The 21,364-nt window shown below is 41.8% G+C and overlaps 1 protein-coding gene across 7 annotated transcripts in view; it reads left to right on the forward strand.

The window, feature by feature from the left end:
* SENP6 (SUMO specific peptidase 6) overlaps positions 1-21,364 on the forward strand; it is a 172,576-nt gene that overhangs the window by 86,435 nt on the left and 64,777 nt on the right. For 6 of the 7 annotated variants that reach the window (XM_073626821.1, XM_073626823.1, XM_073626824.1 and 3 more), the window contains 4 exons: positions 3,844-4,041; positions 19,512-19,735; positions 19,897-20,009; positions 20,811-20,927. In XM_073626821.1, the coding sequence (XP_073482922.1) occupies positions 3,844-4,041; positions 19,512-19,735; positions 19,897-20,009; positions 20,811-20,927 (652 nt within the window). The remainder of the gene's footprint in view (positions 1-3,843; positions 4,042-19,511; positions 19,736-19,896; positions 20,010-20,810; positions 20,928-21,364) is intronic. The other variant, XM_073626822.1, reaches the window with a different exon arrangement.

The following is a 21,364-nucleotide window of genomic DNA, read 5'->3' on the forward strand; positions in this document are numbered from 1 at the left end:
ATGAGCTAATTAACTAGTCATTTAACCAGCCTAGGTTACTCAGAGATCTGACCTTTCAGGTCATATTTGCCATCTTTTAGCTTAGAAGACACATTACACATTATCATAAGTATAAACACAGAACACCGTCACTCAACAGCAGGTGCCCCCAGTAGCAGACGGACCGGCTCCTACATTGAAGACCATGAAATCCATATCTAAGCAATGCTTTGATCAGGGATTGCAGATGGCATGGCAACAGTCTACAAATCTCTTACAATGTTCCATAATTTTCTTAGTCACCCTGTGCCCCTAATAAACACAGGGTGACTTAGACATAGGAGGTGCATGGGGAGCTGAAACAAGGCTTTCCCAACCTCTCCAAGGGATTCTGGGTTCCATGGGCCCCCCCCGCCCAAAGTGACTCCCATTCAATACTAATGAGCAGCCTTTTTGTCACAGAGGAACCCCTTCAGATAATGTTTGTGTCTTGGGGGACTCTTTTTTTATTTAAAACCAGTTCATCAGAAGAATGCCACCCTACAGTGGTGAAAAGAATGCCACCCTTACAGACTGTTGAAATGATAATTGATGTCATGCTGCTGGCTTAACAAAGGGGCGATGGTCCTGGAACCATGCAGACACCACTGACTGGGAGGTCATTTGGCTGCAGCTCAAGGAACCCCTACCAGCCTTTGGAGGAAACCTGGTTGATCCAAACTGCATGGGCCTGTTTGGCAGTAACTTTGTCATCACTTAAAGCGAAGCTCCAGGCTCCTTCAGAAAAGAAAAAGTCAGCAGCTACAAATACTGTACTATACTGTACTACTAAAGACTTTTAATATTAGGACACTTACCTGTCCACGAATCCAGCGGTAACTTCCCCAGAGTTGATTTTTCAATTGGTGCTGGGGTGCTGCTGCCGCCATCTCGGGTAAAGGAAACTGGCCATGAAGCCGCAGTTCCCTACTGCGCATGTGCAAAGCGCGATGCCCTTTGTGGGGTGCTGCTGCCGCCATCTCGGGTAAAGGAAACTGGCCATGAAGCCGCAGTTCCCTACTGCGCATGTGCAAAGCGCGATGCCCTTTGTGAATGGCCTGGCAGCAGGGAAAGGAGGAGGTAACAAATATGCAGAGCTTTCCCTTTTGGATGGAGCAAAGTGATACATGTACAATTTTTTTGCTTTCCCGTGGGAGTTTTGTTGTGCAGAAATGTTTACTTTCTATGCAGTGTATAAACAAAAGAGAACTTCTTCTTTGTTTTTTTTTTTTTGTTTTGTTTTTTACCTGATTTAGTGTTAAAACTAGTGTTACTTTAGCCAAAAGTGTCATTTTACTGTATCATATGTTCAGTTTAGGACCACGCTAAATTTACATTTCTCTTACAAAGCATGGCAAAGTTAAAATAAAGACCTTTTTTAATCCTGCCTGTATTAATGCATCTCAAAAAAATAAGGAAGAAGGGCAGGATGGAGTAAATATGGGGTAAATAGGAACATTCTTTTTAAGTGACCGCATATGAAAGATCACTTCTTTGATCTGAATTAAACAAAGTGTTTACAATGTAGCATATATACATTGTTACATTTTTACATTCATACTGCTGTCAGTTGTGCTGGGCAGTGAGGGAGCGATGCGATGTGTTGTCTACTGTTGTGTTTTGTTTTTTTTACACTCCATTTAGGGCTCCACACAGCAGTGCAGTGCTCTGTGGTGTGGTGACCTATGATGCCATCCAGTGCACTGTGTAAAAATACAGCATGTCTACATTTTTCCGCACCATGTCAAACCATTGTTGTGGTTTGAACGGGCCACAAGGTAAACTATTTCTCTTGTAGAGGCTTGTAATTTACAGAGGCAGAAAACCTCAGGTCTCTGCCCTTTCATGTGAAAGAGCCCTTTTTCACACTGCAGATGCTGTTCTATCTATCAGTGACAGTTTACACAGAAGCAGCAAGATCTGATTCTGTGTTGCAACTCAATTACACCAACCTGCATGCTAAAAGCAGATATCCAGAAGCAAATAGTTATTAAATTGCAGCTTACCAGTTCTTAGATGTGATGGCTGCATTTGTTTTCTATTTTAGGCTTTAATCCCTTTATTTTCATCTGGTGATCCAGCCAGTTAATCTGATGTTTTTCAGCAGAACAAGCTCTCTTGCAGTGAGAGGGATGAGACAAACCATTTACTACTGACAAGGGGTACTTACAATGATCATCTTTTATGTACAGTATCTCACAAAAGTGAGTACACCCCTCATATTTTTGTAAATATTTTAATATATCTTTTCATGTGACAACACTGAATAAATGACACTTTGCTACAATGTAAAGTATTGAGTGTACAGCTTGTATAACAGTTCAAATTTGCTGTCCCCTCAAAATAACTCAACGCACAGCCAATAATGTCTAAACCGCTGGCAACAAAAGTGAAGTTTTTATCCCAAAAGGGGAAAAAAACAAAAAACTACTTTGCTTTAACTGCTTATACACTGTTAGATGGGGTTTGGCTTCAATATGTAATTGTATTTAAATCTGCTAGTCCATCTAACACTCCCCTCCCTCCATACTGACATTGCTGCTGTTCAAAGGTGCCCCCTGTGCTCCTTCATCCAGAGTGGGGGCACTCTAATACAGGAGGTGTGATAATTGCAGGATAACCAGGTGAAAACAGAGGGGAAAAAGACAAAAAAAAGAACTAATGCAGCCATCACATTTAATAACTGGTAAACTACTATATATTACTTTTATTGGTCCTTGGTTTAATACCACTTTAACAATGCAGCATGTCTGCATTTTTGCGCAACACACCTTAACACACCTCAATGCAATGTTATGGTGTGCTCAGAGCACATAGAGGACAATTATTTTCTACGTGCCCTTGCCTTAAACCTGCATTGCTCTGCACAGACCTTGGCTTCATTGCCCTGTGAGTTGACTTTTACTGAACAAGTTTTGACAGTAAATGCAGCCAGGGAGTTGTGGGGGAGGAGCAGGGCACACCACACATACCCAAATAATTTAGATAAGATTTTTCGGGTGTGATGTGCCCAAAGTTCAAGACTTGTTAAAAATAATTATTTACCAAAACACAATTATTTTGCTTTAAAGCATTATTAAACCCAAAAGCAAACCTTGATTATGTTGCAGCTTACCAATTCTTAAATGTGATGGCTGCATATGTTTTCTTTTTTAGGCTTTCTTTTGTTTATTTTCACCTGGTGATCAGGCCAGTCTGTTGTTTTTCAATAGAATAAGCTTTCCTGCAAATGTATAATTTAAGAGTGTTTAGACACACCATTTACCACTGACTGCTTTCATTTATGTAAAACTTTTATCCCAAAAGGAAGAACATGTTTTGCTATAACTGCTTATACAGTATTTGCTGGAGTTTGGCTTCAATTTGTTAGTATATTTAAATCTGCAAGGGCATTAAAACTACCCTCCCCCCCAGAATGACAGTGCTGCTGTCCAAAGGTGCCCCCTGTGCTCCTTCATCCAGAGTGGGGGCACACTAATACAGGAAGTGTGTTATTGGTCAGATCATCAGGTGAAAACAAATGGGGAAAAAAGTAAAAAAAAAGAAAATGAATACAGCCACCACATACATTTTTGGTTTGGGGTTTAAAACCGGTTTAACAAACAATTCTCGGGTATATAGAGATGAATGGATCTCTAATATCTTTTGGAGCAGAGGGGTGTACATTTTATGATGATCACAGTGTTACCCTATGACATTTATATCAAATGTATTCTCCTAGATTTTTTGTTCCTATTTGATGTGTGTGACTGTGCAGCTTCATTTGTCAAAAATAAGCTCTTAATTTTCATAGTAATGAAAATAATGCATAGTTTTTACTTCTAGCAGCACCTGAAGATTCAGAAGATGACCATCTGGAGTTATTATTGAATACATCAGAGCTAATAAAGTGCGAATGGTGCAGTGCGCGAAAACTTTCAGTGGTGTTTTTCCAGAGTACAACCTCCCATTGCCAGAAGCTTCGGTCACAGTTTAAGATGAGCAGACAGAACGTTTTAGGATGGTATGATTCTAATTCTTCAAGTAAGTTTCTGCAAGTCTAAAATTAGGGTAGAAAAGGACAGTTGGCTAGCTGTAAATGAGTAGCACTGTAGGTAAAATGTCAAAATGTGTACTGCTGTCTGCCGTAGAGTAGTGACTGCTGATAAAGGGTTCAACAAAAAAACAGAAAATTGCCTTTGCATATAAAGGGCATCTGTGGATAAAAACAAACTGTGGAGCTCTGACTAAAGCCTGGTACACACGGGCATGAGTATCGGCCGGTATCAGACAGTTAACAGAAATTGTCCTCCGTTCTGCCCGTGTGTACAGCAGCCTGCCCCGACAAAAGCCAGCTGAATGTCCAGCTTCTTTCAAAGGGTCATGCCTGAAAAACATCTGTTGATCAGCATCCGATCATCGTTTACAGGCAATGGTTGCGAGCGCTGACTGAGGTGTTCTGGCAGGGGGGCAGTCCTCTTGTCAAAACACAATAGCTCAGCGGGGAGGATCGATGTACTATCATCGGATAGTTAGTACAGCAGCTCCTCCCGAGCTCTTTAGTTTTTTTAGTTTTTTTTTTTTTTTCTTTTCTTCAGCCTGCTGGATTGAATGAAAAAAAACTGATCACATGTACCAGGCATAAAGTTGAATAGGTCCCTTGCTGTAGGTATAGGCCATTTATGTACCTCCCAAAGTCTGACCGGAATACACCCAGGATGTTGCTAGGACATTGCGAAGTGAGGCCCTGTTACTGCTCACTTCCACCATCACAGAAGCGAGCTCTCAAACACTAAGCTCAGAGCTACTGCATCAGGGAAGACAAAATGCTTGTGAGAGTGTTTTCATCTGAGACCAAGCTTACTCTTGTGATGTTAGAGGTGAGCATTAATTACTAGGCCTCACTTAGTAATGTCTTAGCAACGTCCTTGAAGTATTCCAGTCAGACTTCAAGTGGCATGTAAATGGCCTACATGTGTACCAAAGGCATTATGCAACGTTAGAGCTGCAAAGTTTGTTTTTAACTACCAATAACCCTTTACCTGCATTGACAGTTTTTTTTGCAAAGCTGAACTAATCAAATCAAATTGCAGCAACCACCAATTTTTATCTCCAGAGCCTCTGCTTTCAGAAAATATATAATGTTAAGTGGTTTCTACGTAATTTTCTAGCAAAAAATGGCTGATTTTAACATGTATATGAGAAATATAAAAATTGCCCTGGAGAGCAAGTGATTAAAGAAGTCACAGGTGCAATAGATTTGCTTCCTCAGCGAAAGGTAACAAAACCCTCTTCGGGTCCTAGCTCCTCTAAGGCCTGGTTCACACCTATGCATTTTTTTAGTGCGTATTCCTTTTTACAAAACCACACTACAGTCCGTTTAACATGGTTTCCTATGGGTCATGTTCACATCTGTGCCTTTTATGGAAAGGGCCAGGACTTTTTTCTGTTTTTTTTTTTTTTTTTTTCCATAGACTTTAGTGGATCAAAAACATGTATTGAAAACTGCAAAATGCACCTGGAACATGCATATAGGTGTGAACCAGGCCTTAACGTAGAGGACCTCCACACTCTTCTCAGATTTCAACTTAAATGTAATCGTTACTTTCAGCACAAGGCTTGACTCACTAAGGCCACCAAGCCCTCCCCAAAACCCTCTTCACAATGAAGGGTGCACCCTCACTAATAAGAGTGGTGGGTTATATGTTGCAGTTTGCATCTCTCTGGACCACAGACATCTCAGACCTGTGAGTTCTCTCTGTAGATTTACAAGATTTCAAAATTCATACTTTGTACTTTACAGGTTCACTTTACAACATAACTACTTCCAGTTTCTTGTCGACTACTTTTTACAGATACAGGGTACAGCTATAGGCGCTAATTATGCACCTAGCTATGCCAGCCTCACCATGGGGGTATTGGGAGGGACACTGTCTGGAGACATAACCCCTTCTCTTAGCAATTTATCTTTTTCTGATGCTTTATCGATGATATAATAATATTTTAGGATGGTGAATCTGCCTCAGTAGAACCCTTTTTGTCATAACCAATACCACCATAGGACAGGTTCAAGGGGTTCTACTCAAATCTGTTTACAGTACCAAAGCTTAACTGGGGTATCTATCAACTTAAAGTCCATCAACAAATTCCTTCACTTTCCAAAATTCTGTATGGAATCAGCAAGGTTAGTAATTGCCTCTCTGAGGGCAAGAGGAGCACATGCCCATCTACATGTTCCATTTATCGATTGCATCAGAATTTTCTATGCTTTCCAGTGGAAGATGACCATTTTAAATTTGTTGCTCTGCCTTTTGACCTGTTCTCCGCTCCTAGAGCACTCACAAAGATCGTTCTATTGCCTGCCCTTCTCAGAACATCCAAGTGACAGGCTGTATGGTTGATCTTTTCCTACAGGATACAACACCCTTGCAACACTGAGTGAATGTCCAAAACACAAGTAAACTGGCTGGGTGATTAAATTGATTAAATTTAAAAAAAAATCTGCTCTCTAATCTTCCATTAGCCTAGAGCAGGGGTAGATAACCTCAGCACTCCAGCTGTGATGAAACAACAAATCCCATCATGCCTCAGCCTCTAGGAGTCATGCTTGTGATTGCCAGGGTCTTGCAATGTCTCATGGGACTTGTAGTTTCACCACAGTTGGAGGGCCGAGGTTGCCTACCTCTGGCCTAGAGTATTCGGTCTAATTCTAGATGTCTCAGGCAAAGGTTCTTTCTCTAAGAGCCTATTCTTGACAACTAAGATCCAAAAGAAACCCCTCAGTGAGCTTCATCGTAAGAGTTCTGGCCCTAATGGTTTCCTCAAGTGATGCAGTTCCTTTCCTCCAGTTCCATTCAAGAACTCTCCAACTAAACATGCTGTCAGCATGGAAAATGCAGAACCTTTCCCTGGATCTACCTATGCTTCTATCCCCCCAAACAAGAAATTCCTTGTCCTGGTGGATCATCACTTCAACTCTGACAGTGGGAAAAATCGTTCCTCCCCTACAATTGCCATGTTCTTACAACAGATGCAAGTGTGGTGCAGGCTGGGCTTCCTTGACAGTTCAAGGGAGGAGACCAAACTCTCTCCATCAGCATCTTGACACTCATCTGTTACAGTTCACATCTCAAGCATATAATCTTGTCATATAATACAAGCACAAATAACCCTGCAAGTGGTACAGTCAAACAGTTCTCACATCATCCAACACCATTTCAACCTAGACAATGCAGGTACTATTGCTTTACAGCCCGGATCTTCCCCTGTCCTCCTCACATTCAGAGTCACCTGCGATGGGTGCTTCACAATTTTATACCCTCCCACCTTGTGCCTCACCTCCCTGTCCTTTACCTCAACATCCTGTCCATCACTAGATCGACCGGAGAAAAGCTGGGGGTATCCAACTAAGGAGCCCAAAGTCTGTCAAACTTTCCGGGTCTACCTCTATGCTAAAAGACATACTTCTCCATCCTAATGGTTTCCCCCATTTAAGCAATCCACTCCTTCAGCCCTAGAGGCTCAGCCGCCTTCCAGTGTCGGAGGATCAGCTTGCGGGCTTGAAACAGGGCCCTGGCTGCAGCCTGTCTAGCATTATCCTCCATGGGAATGTGATCTAATATTCCAAGTAGGCATGGTTTTGGGTCTGTAGGTATGGTGGTCTGGTATGCACTATTAATGGTGGCCACAACCCCTGTCCAAAATAAATCTAATTTGGGACACCTCCAGAGTAGGTGTATTAGGTCCCTATGGTCTCTCGCACACCTGGGACAGTTGGAGTCCTGTCTCACTCCCATCCTGAACAGTGTCGGGTGTAAAGTGTACTATATATAGTTGAGATAGCCGCTGGGCCACATTCACTGAGCAAATTTGTACTGCCTGGAGTGCCTCCGCCCACTGCTCATCCTTGAATGTTCCCACATCCCTTTCCCATTTACTGGATGCAGCCTGAGGAAACCCCCTCGGGTAGATATTAAGAATCATAGCGTAAGCTCTAGAGATAAAGCCCTGAAACTCAGCCATATATCGAAAGATCGGGGTCGGTGAAAGAGTCCATGGGGCCTGTGCCCTCACTGCATGCTGCAGCTGCAGGTAATAGAAAAGCATTGATTGTGGGAGGTGAAATTTATCCCTCAACTCAGTGAAGGGAATCAATTTTCCTTCTGCAAAAATATGTCTCACTTGTGTGACCCCGTATCTCTTCCACCGAGCGCCACAATCCAGCGACAGTAGCTCCTCATAGTACCTATTTGCCCATATTGGACTATACTCGGTGAAGCCCTCCACCTCCTGCAGCTGTCTAAGTTTATTCCATATTTTTTGCATCAGCACGTATGTTGGGAATCTTTTATTTGATTTTGCATATGCTAGGGCCTCCATGCCAGTGGGTACGTCCTCATGGTCAGAGGCATAGCACATCAGAGCTCTAATGGGTTCAGATTGTATGCCCTCCTCATTTGCCGTCTTCTGCATAGCCCGAGCTGCCAGGTAATATGCCCAGGGATTAGGAAGGGCAAGACCTCCCGCTTCCTTAGACTTTTGTAATTGTTCTAGTTTTATGTTTTTTTTTTAGCCATATGAATCCTCTAAAAATGGAATTCATGATTCTAAACATCTTCAGAGGAATCACCATAGGTGTGTTGTGCAGCATATATAGTAATTGGGGCATAAAAATCATCTTTATCAGATTGATTCTTCCGACCAATGACATCTTAGAGCGGGATCAGATTTTTGTCTTATCCCGAATTCTATTCAATAGTGGAGTCAGGTTAAGGGAGATAAAGTCCAGTGGTTCTGGCGTAACTTGAATACCTAAGTACTTAAGGGCAGCAGACACTGGTATATTATGTATCATCTTCCCTTCGCTTACCGGTGTTGCATCCAGCAGCAGTAGTGAGGATTTGGTCAAGTTAATGATTAGTCCTGAATAGTTTCCAAATTTACCAATTATTGCCATAGCTTCCTCTAAGGAGGCAGACGTGTCTCCCAGGAGCAGCATGGTATCATCCGCGTATAACATAAGCTTCTCCTGGATCTCCCCATACTGGAATCTACGTACTCTCTGGTTTGCTCTGATCAAGGCTGCCATGGGTTCAATGGCAACGGCGAACAGGAGGGGCGACAGTGGACACCCTTGTCGGGTGCCCCTTTGCAGGGTAAATGGTGCAGAAATGTGTCCCGCCTCTCTAATGGTCGCCTGTGGTAAACAATATAGCAACTTCACCCATGACAGGAACCCTTCGCCAAAGCCAAACTTACCCATGACAGCCCATAGGTATTCCCATTCCACACTGTCAAATGCCTTGTGGGCATCTAGTGAGAGCAAAGCCCTATCCCCCATATTGTCTGCTTGAGTTTGGATATTCAGGTAAAGTCTACGGAGGTTGATGGCAGTGGATTTTTGGGGCATAAAGCCCGCCTGATCCGAGTGGATAATGGAGGATATGACCCTGTTGAGTTTCAGGGCCAGAACCTTCGCCAGGAATTTTATATCACTCTGTAAGAGAGATATCGGTCTGTATGATCCTGGATCCGAGGGACCTTTACCTGGTTTGAGGAGGAGAACTATATTAGCTCTTGTCATGGAGTCAGGCAGGCACTGGTGTTCCCTCGCATAGTTAAGGACCTTTAACAGGTGAGGCAAAATGGTTCCCCCATATTGTTTGAAAATTTCCATTGGGAAACTATCGTCACCGGGGGCTTTTGAGTTCAGGAAGAGGCTAAGAGCATCCTGTAGTTCCTAAAGTTTAATCGGGGAATCAAGGAGCACACACTGAGAGTCTGACAGTCCAGGCAGCTCAATTCCCTGCAAGTATTCCCCTAAGTCAGTGGTCGAATAAGTCACCCTGGATTTATACAAGTCAGAGTAAAACCTCACTAGTTCCTTCATTATCTGGGTCGGAGTGTTTACTAGCCTACCACCCTCGGTACGTAGTCCCCCGATGGAAGGAGTCGACTGGGTGGCCTTTACTATTTTTGCCTAGAGACGGCCTGTCTGCTCACCCTCCTCATAAAAGGCCTGTTTGTTAAAGACTGGATCCACCTTCTAAAGGGACACCCAATTCAGGAGAAGTCAGACGATGCCACCACAGTGGCATATATCAACCATCAAGGGGGCAGGAGGCACCTGGCTGCCTTGAAAGAAGCTACCAGATTTCTCTTGTGAACAGAAACTCGCTGCCCAGCGATTTCTTTCTGCAATTCACATTCCAAAAATGGACATATGGCAGACAGATTCTTTCAGCCGCCATCGCCTGCACCAAGAATAGTCTCTTCATCCAGGTGTGTCCATTACACTCGGCCAAAAATAGGGGCTCTGCATGTAGACATCCTAGCCCCTAGATACAGCAACAAGTTACCTCTATTTGTATCCAAAACAATGAATGGCCTTCCCTCCACTGAGCATTCTACCGCACCTGTTCCACAAAACAGAAAGAGAGGAAGACAATGATTCTTCTGGCCCAGAAGAACCTGGTACACAGACAAATTCCGACTTCTTCCAGAAGACCCCCAAGCCTGTTGCCAACAGATTGGATCTTTTTTATTAAGGCCTTCTCTTCCACCCTGCTTCACAATCTCTGGTTTTAACGGCATAGCTTTTTAAACCCAGGTCCTAAAGGATAGAGGGATCTCTGAAGCTGTCATTCCTACCTTGCTGAAAGCAAGAAAAGTCAAATTCAGGAAGCTTTATTATCGTACCTGGAAATCTTACTTTGACTAATGTAAGCTCAGTGAATAAGATACCAGAGCTTACTTTGTACCCTGGGTTCTGGCCTTCCTTCAAATAGGTATTTTCCAGAATACAACTCTCAGCACCCTAAAAGAAGTTTTGGCTTTATCCATCCTTTTCCAAAGGCATATAGCTTTGCATTCCTTTATAAAAAAAAAACAAAAAACTTTTATTCAAAGTGTTTTCATGTGAGCGCTACCATCAGTCCTGTGTCGACAGTAAAGAATCCTGGGACCATTCATGTGTGGGGTTGCTTCTCTGTCAAGGGAGTGGGCTCACTCACCATTTTGCATAAGAACACAGCCATGAATAAAGAATGGTACAAAAACATTCTCTGAGAGCAACTTCTCCCAACCATCCAAGAACAGTTTGACGAATAATGCCTTTTCCAGCATGATGGAGCACCTTGCCATAAGGCAAAAGTGAAAACGAAGTGGCTTGGGGAACAAAACATCGAAATTTTGGGTCCAGGAAACCCCCCAGACCTTAATCCCTTTGATAACTTGTGGTCAATCCTCAAGAGACTGGTGAACAAAAAAAAGAAAAACCCCACAAAGTCTGAAAAACTCCAAGCATTGATTATGCAATATGGGCTGCCATTAGTCAGGATGTGGCTCAGAAGTTGATTGACAGCATTCCAGGGTGAATTGCAGAGGTCTTGAAAAAGAAGGGCCAACAGTATAAATATTGACCCTGCGTAAACTTAATGTAATTGTCAATAAGCCTTTGACACTTATGACATGCTTGTAATTATACTTCAGTATACCATAGTAACATCTGACAAAAAAAAATCTAAAAACACTAAAGCAGCAGACTTTGTGAAAATTAATATTTGTTACATTCGCAACTTTTGGCCAAGGCTGTATGTCTAAGGCATAAAAGGCACCTCCCGGTGTAAATCGGTGTTTATCATAAGGGGGTCAAAAGATCCACCAACACCACAGCACACTGGGCCTCTTACCCTTAGACATAGTCGACCAAATTATAAGCGGTCTAACAATGCTCAATCGTCCATCAGACACGATCTGGCTTCTAATAGACTTCACTGAGATTAGGAGTCAATCTTGATCCATGACATCACTGCACATGATTTGCTGCCATGTTGTGGGTTGGAAACTTCCATAGTATGTTAAAGTGGTTGTAAACCTCCTGAGGCATTTTTACATATAGGTAAGCCTATAATAAGGCTTGAAAGGATAAATATAAACAGCACTTGCAGGCTATAAGTGCAAGTGAATAGCCATAATAAACATTACACAAAAAGTATATATCTTTTATAAAGTGCTTTATGCTCCAAAAAGTGCATAAGTGCTCCGATAATATTGCTGGTACTCCACAAATATGAACGGTGTCGTGTGCCACACTCCCCTCTTGAGACCCCACTCACCAAATGGCATGAACCCACAGTTTTGCAGTCTGGGGTCAAAGAAGCTGAGATCAATAGTATCGGGTATAGGACAAATGGATTTCTCTAGAGTCTCTCACAATAGTGGTTTCCATAGATGTTCAAAGGCGGTCAATCGTACTCGTATGCGGGAGACCGAGAAGGAACCAATAGTGAAGTACTGTGTAAATGGAGAAAATTGCGCTGGCTTGGCGCTACTTACAAAAGACCAGACTTAAATGGGCATCAGTATGAAGCTCTGGGTGCGCAGTTGATTGGCGTGCGTTCCACGAAGAGCGGAAGTTATGTCAGCAGTTGAGAGACCGGAAGTGCGTCAACGCATTTCGCCCCTCCTCCAGGTTGTCATCAAGGACATCACTTCCGGTTTTGAATGATCTAATTTATATCTGAGGAGCGAGTCCCTCCTCTCCCACAACCCAATAGGAAGCAACCAATTCCTTTAGGTGTCACAACACTAACTTCCTGGGTAGAACATCATATCCTGTTGACATCTTATGTGCTCATAAAAACTTTTATTACCGTCAATGTCAATGATACATATTGTATTACTAGAAAAACATTACATCATATGATGAACTGGGAATAGAAATTGTTTACAAAAAATATATTCATTTTTAAAACCAGTTTATATGAAATTGTTAATTGATTATCTTAAACGCATATAAGGATGAGAAAAAAAAAATATAAAAATAATAATAATAAAATAAAAATGAAAATAAAAATAGGAATGAAAGTAAATAAAATAAAATGAAATTAGGAAAAAATAAAAATGAATATAAATTTACAAATACAATTGGCAAATAATATAAATGCAGATAAAATTCATGAATACTAGTGCAACAAGCAGTTTCTACCAATTGGACAAAAAACAATTGAGATCCAATTCTATGTTTAAGCCCAACGGACTCATAGTACCAAGCCTATGGATCTGTTGGGTCTCATTGTGTGCGATAGCTTTCTTAAGATTGGATCCCCTCCAATGTCGCTCTACCTTATCAATTGTTTAAAACCTTTTTAAATTCTATTTACGTGCTCTCTCAGCCTGATCCCCAACTTCCTTGTGGTCCTTCTCACATACTGGAGACCACGGGGACAAGACAAAAGGTACGTAACGTGTGTGGTAGGGCTGGGAGATTTTCTTTAACCACTTCAATACCAGGCACTTAGACACCTTCCCGCCCAGCCCAATTTTCACCTTTCAGCGCTGTTGCAATTTGAATGACAATTGCGCGGTCATGCTACACTGTACCCAAACAAATTTTTTATCATTTTGTTCCCACAAATAGAGCTTTCTTTTGGTGGTATTTAATCACCTCTGCGGTTTTTATTTTTTGCGCAACAAATAAAAAAAGACCGAAAATTTCGAAAAAAAACAAGTTTTTCTTTGTGTTAAATTTTTTTGTAAATAAGTACGCTTTCTCCTTCAATAATGGGCACTGATACGGCGGCACTGATGGGCACCGATGAGGTGGCACCAATGAGGTGGCACTGATGAGGTGGCACTAACGGGCACTGATAGGTGGCACTGGTATGCGGCACTGATGGGCACTCATAGGTGGCACTGGTATGCGGCACTGATGGGCACTCATAGGTGGCACCGATGGGCACACATAGGCGGCACTGATGGGCACTCGTAGGTGGCATTGATTGGTATATATGGGTGGCACTGATGGGTACTTATGTGTGGCACTGATGGGCACTGATGGGCACAGATGGGCACTGACAGGTGGCACCGATGGGCAATGACAGTTGGCACTGAAAAAAGCATTGCTGGGCAGATCTGGGCATTGCTGGGCAGATCATGGACATAATAGTGCCAATCAGTGCCCATTTGTGGGCACTGATTGGCACAGATTGGGCACATGTGGATGGCCATGGGGTACATACCTGGCCATCCACGTTGCCCCTTCCCTGGTGGTCCTAGTGGCATCCCTGGTAGTCCAGTGGGGTGATCTGAGGGGGGGCTGCGCTGATAAACAATCAGCGCAGACCCCCCCTGCCAGGAGAGCCGCCGATCGGCTCTCCTCTACTTGCGTCTGTCAGACGCGAGTGAGGAAGAGCCGATCAACGGCTCTTCCTATTGACAGCGCGATCAGCCGTGATTGGACACGGCTGATCACGTGGTAAAGAGCCTCCGCCGGAGGCTTTTTACCAAGATCAGTGTAGCGGTGTGTCAGACTGACACACCACTCCACCGATCGCCGCGATGCGCGCCCCCGGGGGCGCCCTGCGGCATGTTATCCTGCTGGACGTCATATGACGTCCAGTCAGGATAACAGAACCACTTCCCAGACGTCAATCCGCTATAGGGCGGGCGGGAAGTGGTTAAAAAAAAAATCTTCGATTCTCTTAAAAAAAACTCTATTCACGATTCGAATTGAGTTTTTTTTTTTCTTTGGAAACCGTGCCGGTCCTGAGGTGCTGGGGGCATGAGCTTTTAGGCGAGGCCGCGGCTTCGGCCTAGTCCGCGGCATCCGGCGTTGCGGACTAGGCCGAAGCCGCGGTCTCACCTAAAAACTCCTTGCCCGCAGCTCTTCAGGCCCGGCGCGGTGTCGGCGCTGGTCCGGAGGCGCTGCGGGCATGAGCTTTTAGGCGAGGTTTCGGCCTAGTCCGCGGCGTCCGGCCGTAGCCGCAGACTAGGCCGAAGCCGCAGCCTCGCCTTGGGACCAGCGCGGTGAAAAAAAAAAAAAAAAAATCGATTTTGCTTAAATTTTCAATCGCTTTGACCTCTCAACTCGATTCAAGATTTAAATCGATTTTTTCCCCAGCCCTAGTGTGTGATCCCACAAGTAATACATTTCTTGATCTCCTCAGATCTACTATGAGAATGTGAAACAAATTGGGTAGTTTTCCTTTGCTTATATTTGGAAGTTCTACAAATTACACATTTACTGCAACTAAAAAGGTAAAAGACCTTTTGGGGGGGATTAATGACATTCCGTGCCAACTGCAGCCGAAGTGTGGGTGGTTTAGTATAAATAAACTGTGGTTTGACTGGTAGAATATTTCTATCTTTGAGCAGCAGAGGCCAATACTCTCACTATTTTCTCTGTGTTGCCTAGTGTAACCTGTCAGAAAAGAAACACCATAATCTCTTAGCCCATTATGCTTTTACCTTGCAGGGGAATAAAGAGGAAATAAAAACCAACCGGGTTTACTTCCTCTTTAAGATTATGCTTGAATTGACCTTATACTTTGAGTACAGCATTTTGGAATCTTTTTAATAAATATTATACCTTTTATATACTACAGCATGAGGTTGTTTTTGTTCTCCTTTTGACACATGTATGGTGATCTGACCTTGTGAGGGTTGATCCTAGAAGGGAGATCAAGATTTATTCCTAATTCCAGTGAAGTCTATTGGAAGCCAGATTGTGTCTGATGGACGATTGAGCGTTGTTAGCTTATAATCTGTGGTCTGTGTCTAAGGGTAAGAGGCTCAGTGTGGTGTTGGTGGAGGATCTTTTCACCCCTTATATAAGAATATGAAGGTGTCTTTTATGCCTTGGGCATATATTTGGAGGACTTTTCTGTTAATAAAAAGCGCTGCATTTTTATTTCTTTATATCCCATGGTGTATGTATAAGTTGCCTGTGTCTTGTATTGTACTCCAATATATGGAATTTACAGGTAAGTCAAACATCCTTTTATGTACACTGCTTATTCAGCTGTTTGGTTTCAGTTTTGAATTTGATGTGTTTATGTACAATGGTTTACAATATTTATAGAATTATTATGGCATTACTGGATGACAGCAGTGTGTATTATATATATTTATATAAATATTTATTTGAGGTACTTGCATAGCGCCGTCAATTTATGCAGCACTTTACATATACATTGTACATTCCCTCAAGAAGCTTACACTCTAAGGTCCCTAACTCACATTCATACATACTAGGGACAATTTAGACATGATCCAATTAACCTTACAAGCATGTCTTTGGAGTGTGGGAGGAAACCTGCACAGGGAGATCATGCAAACTCCAGGCAGGTAGTGTCGTGGTTTGGATTCGAACCAGCAACCCTTTTTACTGCTAGGTGAAAGTGCTATACACCACTGAGAGATACAGTCAGGATGGAAAGTATTCAGACCCCCTTAAATTTTCCACTCTTTGTTATATTGCTGTAATTTGCTAAAATCATTTAAGTTCATTTTTTTCCTCATTAGTGTGCACACAGCATCCCATATTGACAGAAAAACACAGAATTGTTGACATTTTTGCAGATTTATTAAAAAAGAAAAACTGAAATATCACATGGTCCTAAGTATTCAGACCCTTTGCTCAGTATTTAGTAGAAGCACCCTTTTGATCTAATACAGCTATGAGTCTTTTTGGGAAAGATGCAACAAGTTTTTCACACCTGGATTTGGGGATCCTCTGCCATTCCTCCTTGCAGATCCTCTCCAGTTCTGTCAGGTTGGATGGTAAACGTTGGTGGACAGCCATTTTTAGGTCTTTCCAGAGATGCTCAATTGGGTTTAAGTCAGGGCTCTGGCTGGGCCATTCAAGAACAGTCACTGAGTTGTTGTGAAGCCACTCCTTCGTTATTTTAGCTGTGTGCTTAGGGTCATTGTCTTGTTGGAAGATAAACCTTCGGCCCAGTCTGAGGTCCTGAGCACGCCGGAGAAGGTTTTTATCCAGGATATCCCTGTACTTGGCTGCATTCATCTTTCCCTCGATTGCAACCAGTCGTCCTGTCCCTGCAGCTGAAAAACACCCCCACAGCATGATGCTGCCACCACCATGCTTCACTGTTGGGACTGTATTGGACAGGTGATGAGCAGTGCCTGGTTTTCTCCACACATACCGCTTAGAATTAAGGCCAAAAAGTTCTATCTTGGTCTCATCAGACCAGAGAATCTTATTTCTCACCATCTTGGAGTCCTTCAGGTGTTTTTTAGCAAACTCCATGCGGGCTTTCATGTGTCTTGCACTGAGGAGAGGCTTCCGTCGGGCCACTCTGCCATAAAGCCCCGACTGGTGGAGGGCTGTAGTGATGGTTAAAATAAAAGGGGAGTGGGAATAGGACCCAAGGTGTCCTTACCTTCACTGAAGGAAAAGGAACAAACTGCGGTTTAACCTGCTATAACTTTATTAGAACAATTAATAGAAAAACATTTTAATCATTGAAAGGAAAGCATAAGCAATAGGAGATTGCATAAGGTAAAAACTGACAACGTTGTCACTTAAAAACGCATGCCCATGAGCTCAGCCATATCCCAGTCATCCACACGTGTCAATCATCTCAAGTCATTAAGTGTGACTTAATATATAATGCCTACATGTGTTTAGGCGAGGTGAGTTCCGGGAAACCTTGGTAGCACAAGTCGGTACCCGTATTGTGCTTAACCATGGACCTCCAGACCCCCTATATGCCAATAGAGCTGCTGCATTAAGTCGTTACAATGTTAAAGAAAGCATTGGTTATCTCAGACAAATAAATGCAATTCTGGCTAGAAACTATTCCTGATAATTAGTGAACAGGACAAGTTTGATTTCTGGATGTAGCACTGTCAATCAGAGATGATATATTAAAAAAAAAAAATGCAGCACGCTGTGATGCAAGTATGCGCTTGCGTCAAGGAGAAACAATAGATCCATAACAAGCCTGTTAGTCATTCAGCACCATGTTTCCATGAAGCATTAAAGATAGCACTGCATATAGTTTGGATAGGAAAATATAGTCAGCTGAGTCATAATACAGAGCCTCAAAAAAAAAAAAAAATGTTCAGGCTGTGATTGCTTGCTGGATATACCAGTTGAAAAGAGACTCACTGTTTAGATGATGATAGATTGGTCCTCAATTGCAGCGACAAGGTGGTGAAACCAGAGTCCTTTGCAGGGGTCCACAGGTGTGCAGGATGCAAATCTCTGTATTCCTAGTCCTGGTGACATGCACAGGATGTTATCCACTCAAAACCAGCATGGGGCCGCCTGGCCATTTACTTCCAGTTTTTGGTTGTATTGTGGATTTCCAGTTTTCGGAGATAGGATGAGGGCTAAAGAGTGATGAAAAGTCCAAGTTGGCTATCGGCAGAGGGCATGTGTAGGCACACACACCGACATGTTTCACCCACTTGTGACGTGGGTTTCTTCAGGGTGAAGTGTTTGCATGGACAGAATCCTTTTGTAGGCAGAGTGCCACTTAGTGAATTACTTCCTGTTACATCACTTCCTGCCTAGACATGGTCATGTTAACCCCATAGGGGAATTCAGACTGCTGTAAGGAAAAAGTGTTTACACCGCTGCCATCTTGTGGCAGTATATGACTATTGCAGTTCATAGTATATAATCATTGCTGTATAAGGTAAAATCGGCATTCACAAGTTGACCTTATATGCTTTTAATCACATCAATTAAATTCAATAGTAGTTGTATTAAGATGTGAATGTGTAAAGCTAAATACAGATAGATACATTTGTACAGCCTGAGGCTTAGTATGATATTTTGACAATCGAGCAGTTCAGTGGAGATCAACTTTCGGAGTCAGGAATACCTGTAAATTCAGCTCAGTGTTTAATCCATTCGGCGCGAGCATCCCCAGCCGAAAAATCCACTCCTTTTCTTTTTGAAGAAGTATCAGGTCGAAGTCACCTCTTCTTACTGGGAGTTGTAAGGCATAGAACCCCTTAATTTTGAGTCCGTTTGTTTCCCTATTGTGATATTTTGAAAAGTGTTCTCTTATGGGGGTATCGTCATCTGGGGAACGAATACTTGAGAGATGTTCCCCTATATGGACTTTTTAAAGGACGCTTTGTTTTGCCTATATACAGTTTATGACAGGGACATTCCAGCATATACAGTATTCGTGTAGTATTGCAGTTAATGAAATGTTTCCTAATCAAGTCCAATCAGTATATTCAAACACAGCTGGACTCAAATGAAGGTGTAGAACCATCTTAAGGATGATCAGAAGAAATGGACAGCACCTGAGTTAAATATATGAGTGTCACAACAAAGGGTCTGAATACTTAGGACCATGTGATATTTCAGTTTTTCTTTTTTTTATAAATCTGCAAAAAATGTCAACAACTCTGTGTTTTTCTGTCAATATGGGGTGCTGTGTGTACATTAATGAGGAAAAAAAATGAACTTAAATGATTTTAGCAAATAGCTGCAATATAACAAAGAGTGAAAAATTTAAGGGGGTCTGAATACTTTCCATCCCCACTGTATATGCGTGTGTGTGTATGTATATATATTATATACATACACACATATATCTCTATATCTATGTGTATGTTTGTCTTTCTGGATAGATGATCTACAGATAATGCACCGTATGTAAAATTTAGTATATGTAATAAAGTCCAAAGGACTTGAGCTTTCCTTTTTGACCAGGTGTTTTTCACACAAGTTTTTTATTCTTTCCTAGATGTGGAGGAACAATGTATTGTCTTAATCCTTGACCAGACCCTAAGCATGGTAGAAAATGCTCTTTTCGAAAAAATTTTAAATGAAATTGGAGTAAAAAATTCTATCCCAAATTTTTTTTCAAAAATTGGGTTTGATGAAGCTAACCGAAGACTCGTAGCCTTTACAAAACACTTGGAAGAAACTCCTCGCAATTCAGCACCAAAGGACCACGCAGCAAGAAATGTAAATTTTTTTTATTATTGTGCTTTTTCCTGGTATATTCAAGCTGTGTATTATGACCTTGTGCATAGGCAGTTTATTAAAATGTAAAACTAACTGAGACATTAAAATTTCATAAAAGCAATTTTTAGCAGACCACTGAGAGTTGTCTATTTGAAACACAGGTGATCTCAGAAACACGAATGAAGCTGCGCAATTCTACAACACAGTTGCAGTTTTTTGATGATGAAGATGAAGCTGGCGACACACACAGCGTCTTCGTTGGTCCCATTGAAAAGTATGTACTTGTTTACCAATAAGAATTGGTGATTCCTAGCAACTTATAGAATTATATGGAATGTGTGTATGTTATAGGGAAAAAAACATGGCACGCTTATGACTGTAGTTGACTATACTTGGCAGAAGCCATAAATGTCTATAATGTAGTAAAAGAAATTCTACAAGAAGAATCAATCAGTATGTTTGTTACAATAAAGCAATGAAGTTGTGCCCACATATGTAAACAGTGTTCGCACCAAATATGCAGTATCACGCGAACGTTATAGCAAGAGCAATAATTCTAGTTCTAGACCTCTATAACTCTAAACGGGTAATCTGTAAAAAAAATGTAAAGCTTCACCTATGGAGATTTTAGTACCGTAGTTTGGCACCATTCCACAAGTGTGCTTAATTTTAAAACGTGACATGTTGGGCATCTATTTACTCAGCATAGCTTCGATTTGCTTCCTCAGTAAGGAATTTTTTTCCCCTGCTGGAGCAAGATGGATCATGCTTCATTCGTTTTTTGTTTTTTTGTTTTTTTTGTTTTTTTTTTTTGCCTTCCTGGATCGACTGTGGGTATAGGATTGTATAATTTTTTATTTTGGTTGAACTAGATGGACTTTCAATCAGACTATGTAACTATGTACCAGAAGGTTTGGAACACATGATCCATTAAATGAGCCTTGAGCTCTAGAGTAGAAGACCGTGGCATATTCTATAGTACTCTGTTCCCAGTTTCACATGTCCCTTTGGTAAAAGTTTTAAAGTGAACTTTCATACTACAGTGTACACATTTTACTTTTTTGTTCCTTTTTAGATTGATTGTATATCCTCCTCCTCCTGCAAAAGGTGGAATCTCCGTTACAAACGAGGATCTCCATTGCCTAAATGAAGGAGAATTTTTAAATGATGTCATTATTGATTTCTACCTAAAGTAAGTTACCTATTTGCTTTTATTACATTCATTTTTTTTTAAAGGGCACTTATAAGTTGGAATTCTCTGGTTTGCAAACCATGCAGTTAAACGGTCACAGTTCCTAATCAATGTGAAGATGAGTACATGTCTTATGTGAGAATCATCCTTTTGGTAGCTAAACCTAGCGTGCTTGTTGAATTTGTGCTAGTATACTTATTAAATGTGAATTAAAATGGGAAGAAATGTGCTTTTTTTTGTAATGCTTAAAGTGTACCTAAAGTCAAAAGGATTTTTCTTTTTTTTTTATTTGTTTAGTGATTTTTTTTTTTTTTTTTACGGTGTTTGTTGGGTTAAAAGGAACAGTTATGCGGATTGGATGCAGGTGTCCCCACATCCAACTCGCATGACAGGAGAGTGTGACCGGCTCTCAATGAAGCCGGTTCACACATCTCCAG

Source organism: Aquarana catesbeiana, linkage group LG04, assembly GCF_042186555.1.
Source record: "Aquarana catesbeiana isolate 2022-GZ linkage group LG04, ASM4218655v1, whole genome shotgun sequence".
Lineage (NCBI taxonomy): Eukaryota > Metazoa > Chordata > Amphibia > Anura > Ranidae > Aquarana > Aquarana catesbeiana.